Below are 20,051 nucleotides of genomic sequence, written 5' to 3'. Positions count from 1 at the left end.
CTGGGCTCTTTTCCCTGCGGCTTGTGCTGGGGTTTAAGCCTCCCGACGGGCGGCAGCTCCTTGTTGTGCAGCTGCGGGGCCCGAAGGGCTGCAGCTCGGGCAGGGCAGGCGTTTGGACCCTGCGGGGTTTGCAGCCTGCGCTGCTCCGGCACAGGCTGCCCCGGAGCTGACCCCCCTGGCAAACATCTTCCCACGTCTCCTTCGTGCCAAGTCCTGCAGGCCTTGGGTGATGCCAGAGCCAAGGGGATTCCTCCTCATGTCACTGCCCACGTCAGGGCACAGCTGTGCTTTTTGTGGCAGCCGGACGTGTCAAGAGGTGACCAGTTGTTTGGACAAGGTCGAGGCCACCCCAAGAGGGAAGCAGCAACAGGAGACCTGTAGCCAGCAAGGTGTAAATATATCTGGGAAAAAAACCCAAATCTCCTGGAGGATGAATCGGTGAGAACCAGACATCTTTAGATTCTTGAAGGGGGAAGGGTTGGCTCCGGCCCAGCAGGACTTTCGGGAAGGGTTGGGAGCCCTTTGGAGCAGGGCAGTGTTTAGGGAGGCAAAGTTCATGGGTTTGCCACTCCTTCTGCTGAGGAGTAACTGTGCCTGCAGTCTCCAGGGCTCCTGAGCCTTGTTGTTCTCCAAGTACCAGAGAAAAGTGGGTGACAGCACCAGGGAGGGGACAACTGAGACAAAGCAGTTTGCTTCACTGGATGATAAACCCCTGAGCAGCTGGACTTTGGATGAGCTGCTCGGGTGAGTGGAAGGTCTGCAGGCAAACACACCTTGTTTACACGGGTGTGCTTGTGGCTGCCTGGCTGCAGAGATGTCCAAGGGGGCTCCTAAAGGGCAGCTGGAGACACGTGTGTGAAACGTCTCCAGCTCCAGAACTCCTTTTTCATCCAAGTTTTGCAGGAAGGAGTGATGGAGTGGAGGCCAGCTGGATCTGCAATATAGTGACACGACTTGGGGTGACAGTGAGTGTGTAGATGAGATACAGGGAGCCCTCAGAGCTGGTGGGGGAGGTGGGCTCACAGCTGAAGAATCCCTCCTCTGTCCTGCTGTTCCTCTCCAGGTCATGCTAGAGAATGGCTCTGGGCTTACCTTTTCCTGGAGGGATTTTGCCCAGCAGGAAAGATGTCTGAGCTGGAGGGCAGCACAGGAGCAGAGTCCTCCTCAGCACTCCTGGGGCTCTGCAGGGTCCTGGGGGTAGGAGCTCTGACCCATTTTCACTCTGGTCCTCCCCAGCTTGGCTGCCCTCACTCCACGTGGGGAGACCTGGGCTTTCAGGCTCCCTTGTCATGTTTTTCCCTCCCTCGAGTGTTTTCACCCCTTTGACCTTCCTGCCTCTTCATCCTCACCACGGTGTAGGGCCCAGGGCTCACAGCACCACGCCGAGGGGAATTAGGGGCTCAGGATCCTGGAGGCAGAGGGTGAAGATGCAAAACCCACGCCTGGTAGCACTGCCAGGGTTTTTATGACTGTCACCACGTCTTGTAGCCACCCTGGTGCTGCCTGCTGGCAGCTGCTGCTCCTCCAGCCCGTGGGATGTGGCTGTGGTGCTGCTGGGTCCCCACCTGTGGGTTCCCTGCCCCACTGCTGGCAGCAGCTCTGTCCCCTCAGCTGTGGTGCTGGCAGTGGCTCCTGCAAGGGCTGGAGGAGGCGAGTGGTACAATATCCTGCCCTTCTCCCTGATAGTGCCCATGTCTCCTGGGCCAGGGGGATGAAGGAACCGTGTCCCTGGAGGTGCTGCCCTACAGCTCCATCGCTCCAGACCCTGAGCTTCAGGGTGGAAGGGCTGAGCCTGTTCCTGGCACACCAGGGCTGCTATTGTCATCTGTCCCGTACATCTCACAAGGGAGATACTCCCCAGTGAAGGCCCCTGCCCGCCCAGATGACAATAACCCCCTCGGGGGCCCTGGCCACTTCCTCTGAGCTCTGCAGAGCTGTGAGGCCCAGGAGGGATCTTCCCACTGGTGGAGGTTCTGCACAAAAGCCTCCTGCCATGGCTGCTTCCCTGGGTGCTGGCAGTGCCAGCTGGGACAACAGCTCCTCTTGGCTTAACCCATGCAGCACCAGGCTTCTGTCCCCAAAATCTCTCAGGGGACAGCTTTGGGGCTGTTCCATGCCAGGCCAGGATGGATCCCAGGGACCTCGTTGGGCTGGGTGGATACTCTGGTGCTCAGGATGTGAGAGGGACCCTTGTCTTCTGTCCTTGTGGAAATGTCCCCCCTGGCCCTGCTGTGTGATGTGACCACAGCTCTGCTTTGCTCCTGTGCTTGTGGCAACCAGTTGCCAGCATGGCATGGGGAGCTGGAGCTGCTGGGCCCTGCTGTGCCAAGGGTACCCAGATCTGGTTTGCTGGTGGGACGTGGCCATTGCTCATTCCCTGGCTCTTCCCTGACCTTTCCAGCCCTCTTGCACCACAGGACACAGCAGAGGAACCCAGGAGAGGTTTCTCCATGTGCACACTACACAGCCCTGCAGCTGAAGAGGCCTTCCTCTCCTGCTGGTGGCCCAGCCTCAGGAGCAGATACCACCTCTGGGAACTGGCCTAGATGACAAATCCCCAGGCCAAACTTCCTGGGAGGTTCACAGCTACCCGCCTTGGCCTGCATGGTCTGTGGGCTCCCCACGTGGACCAGCTGTGCCTGGCATGCATGACCAGTGCCACTTCCTGGTCCCCAGTGGGAATGGAGCCCGGTGGGGATGATTGTGGTGTTACCACATGAAGCTCTTCTGCAAAACAACCACCAGCAGGTTAATCATTCCCTGGGCTGAGCCAAACAGCCCTGCCAGGCACCCTCAGTGTGATTCACAGAGTCACAGGCTGGTTTGAGTTGGAAGGGACCTTAAAGATCATCCAGTCCCAACCCCCCTGCATGGGCAGGGACACCTCCCACCAGCCCAGGTTGCTCCAAGCCCCATCCAACCTGCCCTTCAACACTGCCAGGGATGGGGCAGCCACAGCTTCCCTGGGCAACCTGGGCCAGGCTCTCACCACCCTCACAGCCAAGAATTTCCTCCTCATGTCCAACCTCAATCTCCCCTCTGCCAGTTTTCATCCCTTCCCTCTTGTCCTCTCCCTCCCTGCCCTTGTCCCAAGTCCCTCCCCAGCTTTCCTGGAGCCCCTTCAGGCACTGGAAGGTGCTCTAAGGTCTCCCTGGAGCCTTCTCTTCTCCTGGCTGAACACCCCAACTCTCTCAGCCTGGCTCCACAGCAGAGCTGCTCCAGCCCTTGGATCATCTCCGTGGCCTCCTCTGGACTCTCTCCAGCAGCTCCATGTCCTTCCTGTGCTGGGGGCTCCAGAACTGGACACAGTTCCAGGTGGGGTCTCCCCAGAGCAGAGCAGAGGGGACAATCCCCTCCCTGGCCCTGCTGCCCACGCTGCTGGTGACACAGCCCAGGACAGGGTTGGTTTCTGGGCTCCAGCTCATGTTGAGCTTCTCCTCCACCAGCACCCCCAGGTCCTTCTCCCCTGGGCTGCCTGTCCTGACCCAGGGGCTCCCAAAGGTCTCCCGATCCAAGGTGTATCCCCGTTTATTCCCAGTGCACATCCCAGTGCCCAACCTGATTATTCCCGGTGCTCATCCTGGTGCCCATCCCAGTGCCCATCCTGGTTATTCCCACTGCCCATCCCGGTTATTCCCTGTCGCGAGCTGGTACCGGCTTGCGACATCCCCGCTGCCCATCCCGGTGCCCATCCCGCTACCCATCCCAGTGATTCCCGCTGCCCATCCCGCTGCCCATCCCGGTCATTCCCACTGCCCATCCCGGTCATTCCCGGTCATTCCCGCTGCTCATCTCGGTCATTCCCGGTGATTCCCGCTGCCCATCCCGGCCATTCCCGGTCATTCCCGCTGCCCGTCCCGGTGATTCCTGGTGCCCATCCCAGTCAGTCATTCCCGCTGCCCATCCCGGCCATTCCCGGCCATTCCCGCTGCCCGTCCCGGTGCCCATCCCGGCCATTCCCGGCCATTCCCGGCCATTCCCGCTGCCCGTCCCGGTGCCCATCCCGGCCATTCCCGCTGCCCGTCCCGGTGCCCATCCCGGCCATTCCCGGCCATTCCCGGCCATTCCCGCTCCCCGCAGCGCCCCCTCCCGGCAGGGCTCCCTCCGCCCCTCCCCGCCGCTGGGAGGCGCCGCCGCGGTGCCTGACGGGAGTTGTAGTCGCGGGGCGGGACTCGCTCTCCCGGCGTGCCTGGCGCCGCCGCCGGTGCGGGAGCGGGAGCGGGAGCGGAGCGGGCCCCTCGCCGCCGCGCTGCTCTCCTGCCCCGGCCGCCATGGGCTCCCTGCTCAGCCGGCGCATCGCGGGCGTGGAGGACATCGACATCCAGGCCAACTCGGCCTACCGCTACCCGCCCAAGTCCGGTGAGGGCCGCGGGGCCGGGGGGCGGGGGGGGCCGGGCCTGGGCCGGGGCCCCCAGGCCGCACCGAGGGGCACGGGCGGAGCGGGGGGCGGCCGGGCCCGGGGAAAGGGGCTGCGGGAGCGCCTGTCTGGCTCTGGCCGTGCCCGGAGCCCTGCCCGCCCGGCGCTGGGGCCTCCCCGTGCGAGACAGCCCGTGGATGTGTCTTGTTGAGCTTTCCCCGTGGTGTTCGGCTGCGGTGTAAGGGTCCAGGAGGGCCCTGTGCCCCGAGTCTGCCCGTCCCCCTCCCGCTGTCCGCAGCCCCAGCGCTGCCTTTTGCTCCTGGTGGGTCCTGGCAGGTGAGCAGAGCTCTTCTCACTCTGGAACCGACCGCAGCCAGTCCTGGGTGTGTGGCGAGTGGGGCATCTCCTGCTGGGAGAGATGAGGGGATGGCAGGGCTCGGCGGGGACGTGGAAGGAGGATTGTATCTGGTGGAGTATAGAATGGAAAAATTCCTCCCTGCCAGCCTCTTTAACTCCTTACGGTGGCAGTGGTTGTCACCCAGGAGCTGTTGGGCTGACATGGCCTACGTGGATGTTTGTTTTCCAAAGAGAGTTGTTCTGGAAACTTAAAGTTTTTTTGCCAGCAGTGCCACTTTTGGGAAGTCAGGATGAGCCTGTGACTCACCTTGTCTTCTGAGACTGACCTGGTTTAACTTGTTTAAAGAGTTTTATTTATTCTTTTCGCAAAACAAGTCACCAGGGAAATTCAGGTGCTCTTTCCTCCTACAGTATCCATTCACTTAGAAGTTTTCCTGAGTTTCTGTTCTGCTCGGGCTCTTCCATACAGGATAAAAAATGTGCAGAGCAGCATTTTGGGTTCCCTCACTCTCGGGTACAGGTAGAGCATAGCCTTTTTGTTCAGAAACTCTTAGTTCTGTGTGTGTGCCTGATGTCTTGCTGGCTGTGACAACCTCAGAGCTGTGTGGTAGAGGGAGCTGGGTCACCTTGTTTTGTTTGGAGGGGGGTGCAAGTTCTTCTCACACAGAGTCCTGCCATCATTACACCCTGCCTGGTTGCAGGTTGGTCCTCAGCAAGAATGGTGGGTGGTGTGGAGGGGATAGAAAGGGGAAACCTGCCCAGGAAAAAATCTTCTTCAGCTGTGTTTGCTCTCTTAGAAAATGTAACCTGCTTTTTTAGGGGGTGGGAACTAGTTTCTTGGGCTGCTAAGGAGGATAAATGTCACTGGGATGTTCCAGCAGGATTCTGTGTGTCCCAAAGGACATTCCCAGTGTGGGAGACTGGGTGGGTGTGAGCTCAGCTGGAGCTGTGGTAGCAGGGGCCCTGCTGGCAGTTTTTGTACAGCCAGGTTGCACCTGGTTTCCGTTGACAGGATTTTAGATATGAACTGGATTAATTATCACCACCGTGTGCCATGAACGTGAATCTTCTTCTTTCAAACCATCAGCCTGTTGTTTCTGTACTGGTGTAATTACTTGGAGCTGGAATGGAACAGTGTGTTGGGTCTCAGTGTTGTGCCTGTCCAGGTAACCCTGTCACACAGGTGAGAGGGGTTTGTATGTTCCCAGGCACCCTGGAAGGGGTCTGCAGTCCTGGATACTTCCAGGGAGTGTTCCATGCTTGGTATTTCCCTTGTAAAGCTGGACAGCTCATGCTTTCAAGCAGCTGATTAAAAATAAAAGTATGGGTATTTCCTTTTAGAGGCTTTGGATGTGATTAGGTGCTTGTAAAATTACTTTTCTCTTGGACTTGGCTGTGCTCTTTCTGAAGGGATGCTGGCTCTGGGCTAGACCTCTCTCTCTGCTTCCCTCAGGTTTATGTAGCCAGGATCCTTTTGACCTCAGGAAGGGAGAAGAGCTGTTCAAGCTCAGCATCCTTCTAGGCAGAAGGTCCTGAGCACTTCTAAGGTGGAAATTCAATGTTACTGAGCAGCAGAGCAGGAAGGGCTGTCAGGGTGGCCCCCTTCTTCAGGTGGTATGTGTGGACATTGTCCCTTCTGGTCCTGCAGTCCTAAGGGTGTTTGACTTGGAAAGGTTGGCTGTGAGTGGTGCAACACCTGCCAGTGAAGACAGCTGGGAAGGAGTGTGTGTGGATGTCTTTGATTTCAGGGACCCAGCTGGAAGTAGTACAAAAAGTTGCCAGCCTAAGTGGCTGCTAATTGTTTCAGACTTGTCAGTGTTGCTGTGAGCCCTGTGCTGCTGCCTGGGCTGTGTTAGGTGGGGGTGTGTGCTGGAGCCTTGGCCTGATGCTCAGGCAGGCCCCTGGCTGCTTGGAGATTCCCTCTGGAAGGCTGGAAGTGCACCTGAGGTTACCTGTCCACTGGAGTCTGGTGTGGCACCAAGGAATGTCTGTCACCTTGTGCCTTCCTTCCCTCTGGGTCTCTGGCTGAAGCAGATCTTGACTTGCTATGGGTGCCTGGGCTCTGGTCCATGTTGGAAGGATGCCTTCTGGATCAAACCCACCACCTCCTGAGAAGGACACGAGGCATGAAACACAAAACACAGGTGTTGTGGCTGTGATTTTAAGGAGTGTGTCACCTGCCCGTGGAAGGGAACACGGTTGCTTGGCCAGGTCACCCCAAGGGACGGCGCCTCGTTGAGTCACAGCTGGTGGTGAACATTCAGTTCTCATTTATTGACTTTTGATGTGGTTCTTGCTGGGTCAGTCACGTGCTCCCTGGTGCATTGAGCAGGTTGGGGTGGAATCCACCTTGGGTTTTATATGTCAGGGCCCATCATGAGACATTCACAGATCATTCAACAGCTTTGCTGCAACCAGTATGTGGTTTTCTAGTTTAAAATCCTTGGAAAACAGCCTGATGATTCCTTCAAGATTCTGAATATGGATCATCTCAGTTTTCCCCTCCTGGATCTGAGGGGCTGAGGCTGCTGAAATGCTGTAAGAGGACACCTGATTATATTCTTTAATACCTGTTCACTGGTACCTTTTTGCCTTTCTTGCTTGCTTTATGGAGGCTGTGGTGGCACTGCAGGTGCCTGACCAGTTGGAAGGGGCTTGGAGCAGGGCCTGGTTGGTACAGAAGAATTAGTGCCCCCATGAAAAGGGCTAAAAATGGGTAATCACAAGGAACAGCCACGATCTTTGCATCAGGGCTTGAAGCAGTAAACTGATCCATGTTCTCCCATGCAGGCTCATGGTGCCCCTATTGCTTTAGCAACCAGTGAGCACACCCCAGGGCTTTCCACAGCTCTTGTGTCAGCTCATCTCTGGTTCCAGGGAGCTCATCTGCAAGGAGCATGTGCCTTTGAGATGGCTTTTCACCTCAGGAATAAGCTCTTGAAAGAGAATTCCAGACCCTGGCCAAATTTGGGAGGAAAAAAGAGAAGTGGATTGCTCCTCTCTCAAGCTGGACTGCTCTGTGGCTTGGGAGCGGTGCTTTAATCAAAGAAAGAGCAATCTTAAATAGCAGAAGAGTACCCTGTGTTCTCTCCAGTCCAGAACACAGGAAACTCCATCTAAACATGAGGAGGAACTTCTTGACTTTGAGGGTGACAAAGCCCTGGGACAGGCTGCCCAGGGGGGTGCTGGAGTCTCCTCTCTGGAGATATTCCAAACTGGCCTGGATTCCATCCTGTGCAACCTGCTCTGGGTGACCCTGCACTGGCAGAGAATGGCCTAGATGATCTCCAGAGGTCCCTTCCAACCCCTGGCATCCTGTGATTCTCTTGTTTGTTGCTGGGTTGTGTTTAGCCCAGCTCACAGCCACGTTCCCTCTTGCCACGGGTGGTTTTGGTGGCCCAGCAGGGATGGGTGGTGAGGAGGGCCAGATGGCCTCGTCCAAGCTGCTGTGCCATGGTGGTGAGCTTCTGGCTGGGTGATTAAAAAGGACTCAATTTCTGTCACTTCACTGCTATTCTAATAATGGTGAGAAGCCTAAATGGACACCTAATGACTTTCAATTAAGGGGCTTTGTATGATACAGCCCTTGTTCTGATGGGGCTACAATCATTGTGCACTCTGTGCTCCTGCCTGTGGTTGGTGCAGTGTTCCCTGTCCATCACATCCAGGAATTAGGATTGTGTGGTCACAGGATTGGGACACTGGGTCAAGGAGAAGTAATTACAAGTAAAACCAAGCAGTTTGGTGCTTAATGCTGTGGTGTTTATGATGATAAAAACCCTCCACCATGTGAGAATAAATGTTAAGCAGTTCCTGTCATTCGATGCTTTGGAGAAGCCTTGGGTTCCAGGTTAGTTTTGCAGGGAGCAAACTAAGCTGGATGTCCCAGTGGTATTTTTTCCAGCCACTGTTTTCCACCACAACACTTTCTCTAACAACCACTACTTGCACTTCACCTGCCTGAGCAGTGTCACCTTCAGCTGATTTACTCTGAGAAACTCCAAGCCACAGTTTTTCTTTGCTCTGGCATTTTTCCTGTGGCCCCTCCTTGGTCATTGGTGTATGATTCTTTCCTTGTAATTGTGCAGCTGCAATTTCCTGGAGGATTTCTCTCTGTAGCAGTTCTGTGGAGGGTTAATCCAAAGATTTAGTTCGTTTTTTTTCCTGCCAAAGAGGATGGTGCTCAGCATCCCCCTTGTGCCCACAGCCACAGAGCTCTGTGTAAAGCTGGTCAGGTGGGTCAGGGTTGGTTTTCTAGCCTGAGGGGAGGTCTGGGAACAGGGTGCAAGGAGCAAGGCAGTCTGCCTGAAAACCTACAGTTGGAAAAAGAACCTAGAGGTGGAGCTGCAGCAGGATTTTAATGCATAGAAAATAGATACAAGTCTTGTAGAGACATGAAAAATGCTCAGTCTTGTGCTAGATGTGTGGACATCATGGTGACCAGAAAAGAGAACACCTCCATTTTTTCTTTCTTAAAGTTTCTCTGTCCTTTTAGTCCTTGGTGTGATATTTACACAAGTGATCTCTTAAGAGTGTTGTGTCTCCAACTGGGGCAAACTCTCAGGTGCTTGTGACAGTGGTTGAGAGGAATAATGTACAACTGTGGTCCTCTCTTGAGAGCCCTGAGCTTAATATGTTGTTGCAGCAACTGTCTTCTGAAAGCTTCCAGCAGACTGTCTTTTTTTGTAGCTGCTAAAACCTGTGTTATAACTTGTGCAGACAGTTTGTTGCCATCCTGGCTTGTTAGTTTTGCTGTTAAACCTGATGTAGGTGGGGGCAGAACTGGCAGAGCCCTGGGGTGCTCTGCCCCCCAGCCTGTTTCCCTCTGAGCTCCTCAAAGTGGTCCTCCTCCAGCTCTTTGTGGCTGGCACTGACTGTGTTTCTTTGCTTGTGAAGGAAACACCTCTGGGGAAAAAAAACCCTTCTCATTGTAGGAGGTGACTTAGCAGGAAGATGAAGGGAGCCTTTGGTCTGAAGGTGGGACTGAAGCTGGGAGTTGCAGTTGGTGCTGCTGTGTTGGTGAAAAACCCTAACAATTTGTTAGCTGTGGGAGCAAGGACAGTGTGGCAGGTGCCTTGAACATGCTAGTTGTGCATCTTGGTGTCATTCCAGTTGGTGGAGAGAGACCTTTTGATCCTGAGGTGCTGGTGAGGCTGCCCTGGACAGCTGGCTCCCCTCAGGCGTGGGGCTTCAGTGGTGGCCAGCAGTCCTCTGTGTTCTTTGTGCCTGGGGTGCAGAATTTTTTCCATAAAAAACCTCTGCTCTGAAGTGGTGGAATACAGGTCTCCTGAGGTGAGTTGAGCCTTGGGATGTCTCATTCCTGGGATGCAAGGGACCTGCCTGGCTGATCCCAGACCATCAGCTGGTACGCTGCTGGGACATCCTGCATAAGCCATTAGGGTTACAATCCTGCTTGATCCACATAAAATGCCCAATGTATAACTAAACCCCAGTGTCTGTCATGCTTTTCTGAACCTTGGTGTAAGCATAAACCACCACAGTGTCTCCCAGGTGGAGAGGCTGTATCAAGCTTGCTGTGCTTGGGTATTGTATGCAGATGAACTTTTTAATGTGTTGCTTCTGGGAGGGGTGGGGAAAGCCTGCCTGTCATTTGGAGCACCTATATTTTGTTATGCTGACTCTGCAGGACAGATTCTAGGTAGATTCTGGACTTTATAGCTGGAGAGAAGGATGTGTTTCTATAATAAAAACATCTGGATGCCTGCAAGCTGAGCTCAGCAGTAGCTGAGCACTGCTGTGCTGGTTGGAACCAGACCATCTGTGCAGAGGAAGAGCAGCCTTTCTTGAAGCATAAAGGAAAAAAGCCTTTATGGAAAAAGCAGCCATTCATGGAAACCTTCCATTTCAGAGTAAATCATGCCTGCTTCTAGCTTAGAGGGACTGCAAATCCTCCCATCGTGTCTCCATAACCATTCAGATGATTGGTTGCTGCTTCTGGAATGACTAATTTAAAGAACACCACCACACAGTGATGCTGTCTGTGCATTGCACCTAGGGAAGTGAATGTACGTGTGGCCCAGCCCTTTCATCCCATGCATGGGAAACCCCCACTCTGAAGCCTCAAGGCCTTGGGTGGAAACTTTTATTTTAGTTCTCCCCTGATGCTTACTTCTCTGAAATTGTGATGCTGTGAAGTTCATACTTGAGAGTGTTTTCCTGAAGTCTTTCTAGGAGGAAGCTGCATTTCTGGTGCTCTCCTGGGTGGATTCTGTTGACTTTGCAGCTCACCCAGTGCTCTGGAATCCCAGTGAGCTTGAACACGTTTTGTGTCCTGACATTTGCACTGAAGTGCATCAACTTGAAGACGAATGGAACAAATCTGTGGTGAAGCTTTTAGTCAGTCCCAGGGTTCATCTCTTCCAGACACCCACGTTTCTGCATTTAGAACTGTCAGTGGTATTAATTAAATTCAGTATCAAGCTGTATAGTCTCTAGGAGTCACAGTAATGGCTTTGTGTGGTCCATGCCCTGGGATATGGGAGTGAAAGAGGGGAGGGAAGGTAGGGGAGCAGGAGGCCCCCTGGTTGTGCAGGGCTCTGCAGTGGGAGGAAGCCTCATCCTTCTCTGAGCAGGTTTATGAGACTGGACTTCATGCTGGAAGGTAGAGAAAAGAGGAGCAATTAATCAGAACTGAGCAATATTGGAAAGGGCTGATTCTTACTGCTCCCTGTCCCTTTTCTGGCACACAAGTTAAAATAGGATTATCTCCACTGTAATGATTTATTCTAGGGATTTTTCATTTCCCTCTAAATCTACCATTTAGGTAGGGGAGAACTAGCAAGTATTTTCTGTATCTTGTGCTCTTTTATACTTGTGAATTAAAAGCTGCACGGACCAGCTGTTCTCTGGGAAGCACTTTTATTCCCTTGTGGTCTTTTTTTTCCTAGGAAACTACTTTGCAAGTCATTTCTTTATGGGAGGAGAGAAGTTTGACACCCCTCATCCCGAGGGCTACCTTTTTGGTGAGAACATGGATCTGAACTTCCTCGGGAACAGACCTGTTCAGGCAAGTTCCTCTATGCTGTCTGTTTTAGCCTTTCATTTGCTGCCTCTTTTGCAAAATCCTGTGTAGGACTTGCAGAGGAGGATAGCAGAGACCTGAAAGATCCTCAGTATCTGGAGAGTGTCATTCCAGCCTGAGGTACAAGAGTGTTCTCCCACCCCACATCCCAGCTTGTTGGCTGCCATGACTGTTTAGAGGCAAACAGAGTTTTCCTAAGAAGCAGCCTTCTCCTTTTAGGCTTATTTTCACTTGGGGCAGAAAGAAGAAATGGTGGGGGAAAAGGGACAGGAACTCAGGAGCACAGATGTTGGGACTCATTCAAATTGCCTGCCTGAGTGAGTGTAAAACATGCTGCAGAGAGGAGAAGGCTGGGAGGCAGGTCCACTTCTAGAGCCTGAACTTCACAAGACTTCTGGGCACACTGGATGGTTTCCAGCCAGTGCTCAGCATGTGCTGTTCCCATGTAGCCAGGTGGCCTGAGAGGCTGTAGGGCAGTGTTAAGACAGATCTTGATATTTGGTGGGTTTTGTTTGCTTTGTAATCGAGGTGAGCAGCTCAGAAAGTCCCTCCTTTGGTTTTCCTCGTTGGAACATGGAGGTATTTCTGGGCTCACAGGTCATAAGAGTTGTCAGGGTTGGAAGGGACCTCTGGAGATCATCTAGTCCAACCCCCTGCCAGAGCAGGATCCCCTACAGTAGGTTCCACAGGAACGTGTCCAGGTGAGTTTGGAATGTCTCCAGAGAAGGAGACTCTACAACCTCTCTGGGCAGCCTGTCCCAGGGCTCTGTCACCCTCACAGGAGGCAAGTTTTTCTTATGTTCAACTTGAGCTTCCTTAGGAGTCTTAGGAGCCTGGGAAAAGCTGCCTGCTCCAGCAATTGTCTCATTTTCTGGTTGTGAACAGGGAATAGCACAGTTGTGAGAGACAGATATGGATTTAATGCATGTGTTATGTTTGGGATTTCCCTTGCATCCCAGATCTGCTTAAAAAGAGCCACAAGGAATCAGAACAGGAGCCATTTGGAGATGTTTTCAGAGTGCTGGAGAGGAAGGGGAAAAGAGCTGCTTGCTTTGCCAGTTGCTCTAGGTCTTTCTGCAGCTTCAAAACAAGAAAGAGAAAAACTGGTCATGGTTCTTATCTTCAGAAAAGCTGTGAGTGTTGGTTAATTCATGCTCAGAGGCAGGTCAGTATCCCCCCTGTTCTAGAGGTGGAGGAAGCTGAGGCAGAAGGACTCGACCAGTGGTGAGCATGTTCTGCTTTCTGAGCTCTCCTTGGGCTGTGCTGTTGTTCTTCTCAGCACCACAGTTCATTGACAGGACCAGGGAGGATCCAGAGAGCCCCTGTCCAAGCAGAAAGTGCAGATGAGCAACAGAATTAAGAAGGAGGATGGAAATGGTTGTGATGGTGCTGTGCAGGCATGGGGGTGCTCACCACATGCCCTACCCTGTGTCTGCACACAGGGCCCCTGCAGGACAGCAGTTAAAAGCTGAACACTTCTGTGCCCTGTGGCTGGCAGAGACACTGTGCTCCCATGAAAGCAGAAGATGCAGCTAAATGTCCTGTGGGCTGTGGGGATCAGCCTTGCAGAGTCACCTTGCCTGCATGTCTCAGCCTGGCTTCCCTTGCAGACACCCCAGCACTGAATTTCATCATTCCTTCAGAAGGGAGTGGGTGAGGATGCTATTAACACACTGGGATGTTTGCCAGAAGGAGGCTGTCCTGGTGTGGAGTTTGCCCGTGGAAAGTTGATGCCCTTTGGCAACTCTGATTAATCTTCAAGGGAAAAAACAACACTCAAACACAGAGCAGCAAAACTGCTTTCTGAACATGGGCCAAGTTCTGGCTTTTTGGGGTAGCTGGGGTCTTGACTGCCCTGTCTAGGGCAGTGCTACCAACCACAGCACCCAGCTGTTGGGGTGCAAGGGAAGCAGTTGCTGCTGCCCTGGGAATTCTCTGCTGCCTGTGGCTCTGGCATGGGGTCTCCTAGGAGATCTTTTTTGGTGTCCTCAGGGAACAGCGTGTCTTCCCTCAGGCTCTGGCTGTGGCCCCACCAATACATCTCTGTGGCCTGAGAGGACAACACTGATGGGCTGTGTGCTGGAGCTGCCCTGGAGTCCAGCTGCAACTGTTTTGGCTGCCTGATCAGCAGGCTCCTCATTTCTAAGGAAAATTGTACACTGGTGGTCCCTGGTGCCTCTGCTCCGTGTCAGTCCCTCTCTCCACACCTCTGCAGGGCATGTAGTAGGTGTGTGTTTGAAGGACCCCACCTCTAATGGGGCTGCATGGTGGTACTCTTGCTGGATATTCAGAGAATTATAGAATCATTAAGGTTGGGAAAGACCCCTAAGATCATCAAGTGCAACCATCAACCCAACCCCAAACCACGTCCTGAGGTGCCATGTCTAGGTGTTTTTTGAATACCTCCAGGAATGGTGACTCCACCACTTCCCTGGGCAGCCTGTTCCAATGCCTGAACACTCCTCCAGTGAAGAAATTGTTCCTAATATCCAACCTCAGCTTCAATCAGGACCTCTCAGAGTGACCTTCCACCCGAGAGCCTGCCCCATAGCTCTGCACCCTGGTGTTGTGCTGTTGCTTTACCTTGGGGCGTGGCTGTGCCTCCAGGCTGAGCACCCTGGCTGTTGTGTGAGTGAATGGTTCACTTCCAGACCCTGCTGAGCAGATTAGAGATCCAGCAGGCAGGTCTGCAGCTATACAGGTTGAGGTCACCACATTAAGCAGTTTCCTTTGCATTTCTCACTGGAGATTCTGTCACCAGCAAGGAGAATTACGTTACAGCCCTTTACTTGAAGGACGATCTGTGAGAGAAGTTCTCTTGCCTGCAGAATAGAATGAGGCCCCCTGTCTCGTTTCTTTTCCAGGACATTTGCCCCATTGTTTCAGAATAAAAAAGAGATCCCCCCAGTAATCCAGGGCCTTGGCATGCTGATTAGCAGTCAAGTCACTGTTTGCATGCTGTAACACACATGAAAGAGCTGCATTTCTTCTCCTCAAGCTGGAGGTGGTTTCTTTAGTGGAAATAAAAGCTTGTGAGAGCAGGGCTTGCTAGACTGAGAATTAAGGGTGCAGAAAAAGAGCTTGTGAAAATGCCTCTTAAAGTATACCCTCTCAATATGAGCTATTCCTGGGCCAGAGCAGGATTTTCACCCTTAAACATGTTTGATTTATCTGTAAGTGGAATTCTCTGCTGCTGTTCCCTTGTGGCTGTTGTGCTGAGCACCCTTAAAGGGAGGTGTTTCTTGGGTTGGGTAAATTGTATGTCAGGTAACGTTCTGCTGCCTTTTATAGTATAATAAGAAGAAGGTTATTTGCCTTTTTGTTGCAGTTTCCCTATGTAACTCCAGCTCCACATGAGCCTGTGAAGACACTGAGGAGCTTGGTGAATATCCGCAAGGACTCTCTCCGTCTTGTCAGGTACTGTTATTGCCTGAACTCTTCATTGTATTCAACCCAAGGATCTGACATCCAGAGCCAAACTGTATTTGTTATGGTTTTGGAGAAACAGCTGAATTCCAGTTCCTTGTTGCTAGATGTGTCCAGAGGTTGCCACGTGATCCCTTGTGATCAGAGCTTTCAGGTGGTTTCTACGCTCTGGATCCCTAGACTTGAGCAATCTGTGTTTCCAGACAGTTCCAGTGATGTGACTGTCCCCTCAGGACAGACTAGAGTGGTAAACAAAACCATGGAATGTTAGCATGAATGGAAGGTATTGGTCAGGTCCATAAAGCCCACAGACAGATTCCTTTCTGCATTCTTGTGCAAGGAGAAGCCGGAAAGTAGCTGATTCTGGTGTAAGTCAGAGGCCAGGAAGACTGCTTGATCTTGAGTGAAACTTCCTTAGGTTTCTCCTGCTGCCAAGATGAAGTTTGGACCTTGTGCTGTGCATCCGTTTAGATGGCTTGTGTCCCATGTGTAGGAGGCCTGGATGATCCTGGAGGTCTGGATGACCCTGGAGATCTGTTACTTTTGACTGCTCTTCACTGAGATCCAAACCAGCACTAGCTGGGCTGAACATAGTGGCCAACACTCCGACCTGTGGCTGCCCTCTTGCAAACAGCTGGCTCCAGTACAGGGCCCCAGCAAACAGGGCTTTGTTTTGGTCTGAGCCACTGGGCAGATGTCCAGGCAGAACATGTCTCAGAGATCCTGGAGCTGCTCGGAATTCTGCGTTTCAGGGGCAGGGCTGGAGTGCTGGCAGGGGACCAGCCTCAGCTCTCAGCCAAGGTACTTCTCAGAGCATGGCCTGACGTGGGTAATTTGAGTCATAACCACACCAACCCTTCTGTTTGTTTTTACTCGAAAACTGAAGGTTGGGGTTTTTTTGTTTGCTTTGGTTTTGTTTTGTTGGGTTTTTTTAAATGAGCAATACCTGTGGTTTCAAAACTGATTGAACAGGAAAAGAAGGAAGAACTCCTGAAAAAATAACTATTGGTAAACTGCTCTGAATGCTGTCTGGCTTCTTCAGCTCAAGGGTGAAGTAATTCTCTAGGAAAAAGCCTTGCTTGCCTCCCACACTTGCTGTGGAAAGGGGTGTTTTGTTCCACGTGTAAACACTGTGACATATCTCGGAAGCCAAATGGGAAGTGGCTTCTCCACTGGGAGAGGCTGTGCTGGGACTGGAGGTGTTGGTGGGGTTCAGTACCTACAGTCCTGCCATTCTCCTTGCTGTGGGTTCACCTCCTGTCCCCCCAGGCAGAGCTGCAGCTCTGGACTGTTTGAGCTGTGTCCGTGCACCCTGACAGTGTCTAGGTTTGCATCTGCCTAATTCCTGCTACTGTCCCTTCCATCACTTCTTTCTCTGCCTCATGGGCTCTCACAGGCTCTTGTCCTGCTGCTGCTGAGTTAGTGCTGATGACAACACCCCCAGCATTACTCTATTTAATTTTGTACTGATGTAGACCCAAAATGAGATTTTAATTGCCAGTCCCCAGAGTCTTGTGCTTTTCTACTGTTCTGGACTAGAGGCTTTTCCTTCCTCCCTCTGTGCACGTAAAGACATTTTGTGCCCTCTCCAGCTTGGCTTTTTTGCAACCAGTGGTTGAGGCTTGCACATCCTTTCCAGAACTATTTCAGTTTAATTTACCAACTCCTCCACCAAATAAAAGCACTGAGCTGAGTGTGTAGGTGTAAAGTAGGTTCTGGTGGTAAAATCCTCACAAGCTTTTTGGTTTTTCCTTGTGTTTAATTGAAAATTCATTGTTCACACCCGTGAAGAGGGTGTTGATCCATACTTTGGAGTGTAGGGCTTTATGAAGGAATATGAGGAAATGGCTGCTCTGGGCTTCCTGCCTGCTCTGACCAGACAAAATTCTGAGCTTTGCCAAATCCTGGATATTTACAGCAACTTTGGAGAGAAGCAATAAACGTGGATATTGGAGTTGAAGTTCTGAGTCTTCGACACCTCGTGGGAGTGCTTGATTTTTTGCAGGATGTGACTCCATAACCCTCAGAGGAAGCAGCATGAGTTTTGCTGCTAACCCCTAAGAGAAAAGGGCTGTCTTGTGTCCCTCTCTTGGCCATGGACTGGAAGCTTTATTTCAGAGGTGAAGTACCTGACAGGCTGGCACTGGCTGTTTCCTCTTACCTTGAAAGCACTTCAGCTGCAGAAGAAAGATCAACTCAGGAGGCAACGGGTTTAGTGGAGAAGCTGCATCCTGGGATAAAGCCTCTGTGGAACAAAAGTGCTCAAGGAATCAAAAAATAGAGGGGTTTGGGAATGTGTCTGAAGCAGCAGCAACATTGTGGAGGGTGGTGAAAGCAACAAGCATTTTGGGGCTGAGAGGGGGGCAGATGACAGGGACTGAGGGAAGTCAGGTGAGTTGCTATCAGAGAGAGAAGTGAAATCCCTTCTCTTCCCTCTCCAACACAGTGGGGCTGACCTTGATCTTTGGAGCAGTTCATCTCATGGTCGAGATGGTGAAGGTGCTGGGCCTGCCTGCTCTGCACCCCTGGATTGTGTTAAACTGTGTGCAGACCTCTGCAGGACCCCCAGACAGGAAAGCCCCCCATGAAGTCAATGCTGATAGAGATGTCAGCTAGTTCTTACTTCATTTAGTGCCTGCTCTAACCTTGTACTGCATAGTTCACAATGCTAAGTCAAGCAATATTTAGCATTTATCCTGCATGTCTCATAAGTTGTGGGTCTAACTTTTTAATCTCAAAGGATGAGATCGGGCTCAACTTGACCTGTTCCTATAAAATTGTCATGGCTGCTGTTAATTCTATTTTTATCTTTTAATTCTTTAACAGACAAACAAAAAGTTCCAGTGTTTCCATTATTTTATCCAGAAGTGATGTCAGACCAAGCTCCCTTGGTCATCCTGCTTTGCCTTTTTCATCATAACATTGGATCAGCTGTTTGCTCTCCAAGGTGGTCAGTGTCCTCTGCTCTGCTGTGTGGTCACCTTGTGTGCATGACAGACACATGTGGCACACCCACCACGGTCACTACTTTCTAAATCTGTGCATGCAACTGTGGCCACCTCACATCAACACTGTCTCTAGGGCTTGACTAAATGTACACTGTAAGCTCCAAGGGCAGGTGGGGACAGAAGAGCTCTTGAATCACCTGAACCCCCTCCCTGTCTGCCAAGACTGCTGCGAAGACGGAGGGAATGCGAACGGTGTGACTTCATCTTGGTAACCCTCTTGAAGTATCTCAGATGTCTCTGCCTCTCAAAGTATGCACCGAAGTAGTCCTTGCTTGGTCTTTGGTCCAGCCACCACCTGCTTCTGCAGCTTTTCCTCCCCTGAGCTCCTTGCTGTGTGGCAGATGATACTCTTAAGCTCTAGCACCCAGCATGGTGCCTCAGGAAGGTGTGTGCACAGCCTTGCTGTCACCCTTCAGGCACGTGGGCTTTGTCCCCCTGCTGCACCTAGAGCTGTGGCTCTGCTTCTTCCCAGCAGATGCAGCCTCCAGAAACGTTCTCTCCAGGCACTGCAGTTGGTAGTGCCCTTTCAGTGGTTTCCCCAGGCAACAAGATCTATTCTAGTCAGGCTTAACCCCTTTTCTCCTGGAAGGGATGGAAGCACCTTGTGAGCGTTGGCTGGGAGCTGCAGAGGTGAAGCTGAGAGCAGGAGGGTGCTCTGGGAGCCCCATGCTTTGTGGGACCTCACTTAAAAGACAAAACAGCCAATGGATTTGCTATTGACATGGTGCTTTTCTGTCAGCAGCTCTCCCTCAGCTCTCCCACCTTCTTACCTGGGGCTGTTACAGGTGTGGAGACTTGTGCTGCTGTTGGTCTGGAGCTGGTGCATCTCCATTATTACCTCCCTCTGTGTGCAGTCAGTGTAGGTCTGAGGAGCAGCCTTCATCCATCCCTGCCTGGAAGGGATGTTGGTTCTCCCCACCCTACCTCTGGAAGAAGTGGTGAGTGGATGGTGGCCCAGAGATCATGCTCCCCTTGTCCTTTGCTGACCTTGGAGAGCAGCACAGCCAGAAATCGTTTGCAGAAGCTCATGCTGCTGCTTTCTCTGGACACCCAACACTTGTGAGCAGATTGGTGCCTTCTGTCTTCTTGGGTCAGTCCAACACAACATGGTGAGGCTCTCCCTGTGTTTTCTAGGCAAACTTGCCCTGCTGGCTCCTGTTTCTTGCTTACAGCCCTCAAATGCCATGATTTTATTCTTTGAATGCAACTATCCTGTGTGAAAATATTTCTCTACAGTCTATATCATATCCAGGCTGCTGCAGATGTTCAGATTCTCACTCCTTAGAATTTGTCTGGTTTATACTAGCATGTTGGGTGTATTCTAGCTTAATTTGTTTCTCTGACCTAGGTGAACCTCTGGTAAAAGCCTTCTTTGGAGCTCTCCAAGTCCTTCAGACAGGAATGCAAGTGCATGCTGTAGTGATTCACCAGGGTTACACGGGTACAAATTTGATTTGATTATATTGCTCTTAAACTTCATTTTGGACCTCCTGTATTCAGTTGCTGAAGGTGAACATCTCATTCTTGTTCAGTGTGGTGTTAAGTAAAATTGATGCTGGAACCCTCTTCATGAGGCAGCAGTTATTACATCTCAGTGAACTTGGTAAATAAGGATTCCCTTGACAGTTCTGAGGTTGAATTGTGGAGGTGTGTCTGGGCTATTTCTGAGGATTTTCAACAGCATATTCATCAAGGCTGTTTAATGAAGGGAGAGGCTGGTGCTGGGAAGTCAGAGGTGGTGCCAAGCTTCTCCTGAATGGTTCAGCTGCTTGGCTTTGCCCCAGGCCTGGTGGCAATTAAAGTAATGCTGATAGACAAGTGAGGCTGGAGCTGGGCAGCACATCAAGCAGTGGTGTGCACC

The 20,051-nt window shown here is 52.0% G+C and overlaps 1 protein-coding gene across 2 annotated transcripts in view; it reads left to right on the top strand.

The window, feature by feature from the left end:
* The first annotated feature begins 4,197 nt into the window (after positions 1-4,197).
* The window catches only part of MGRN1 (mahogunin ring finger 1), a 52,927-nt gene continuing 37,073 nt past the window's right edge, over positions 4,198-20,051 (top strand). For both annotated transcript variants that reach the window (XM_051631934.1, XM_051631935.1), the window contains exons 1-3: positions 4,198-4,359; positions 11,623-11,741; positions 15,085-15,173. In XM_051631934.1, coding sequence (XP_051487894.1) covers positions 4,272-4,359; positions 11,623-11,741; positions 15,085-15,173 — 296 coding nt within the window. In that variant the 5' untranslated portion in view covers positions 4,198-4,271. The remainder of the gene's footprint in view (positions 4,360-11,622; positions 11,742-15,084; positions 15,174-20,051) is intronic.

Source organism: Apus apus, chromosome 14 (assembly GCF_020740795.1).
Source record: "Apus apus isolate bApuApu2 chromosome 14, bApuApu2.pri.cur, whole genome shotgun sequence".
Classification (NCBI taxonomy): Eukaryota; Metazoa; Chordata; class Aves; order Apodiformes; family Apodidae; genus Apus; species Apus apus.
This window is presented reverse-complemented; position numbering and strand designations above follow the sequence as displayed.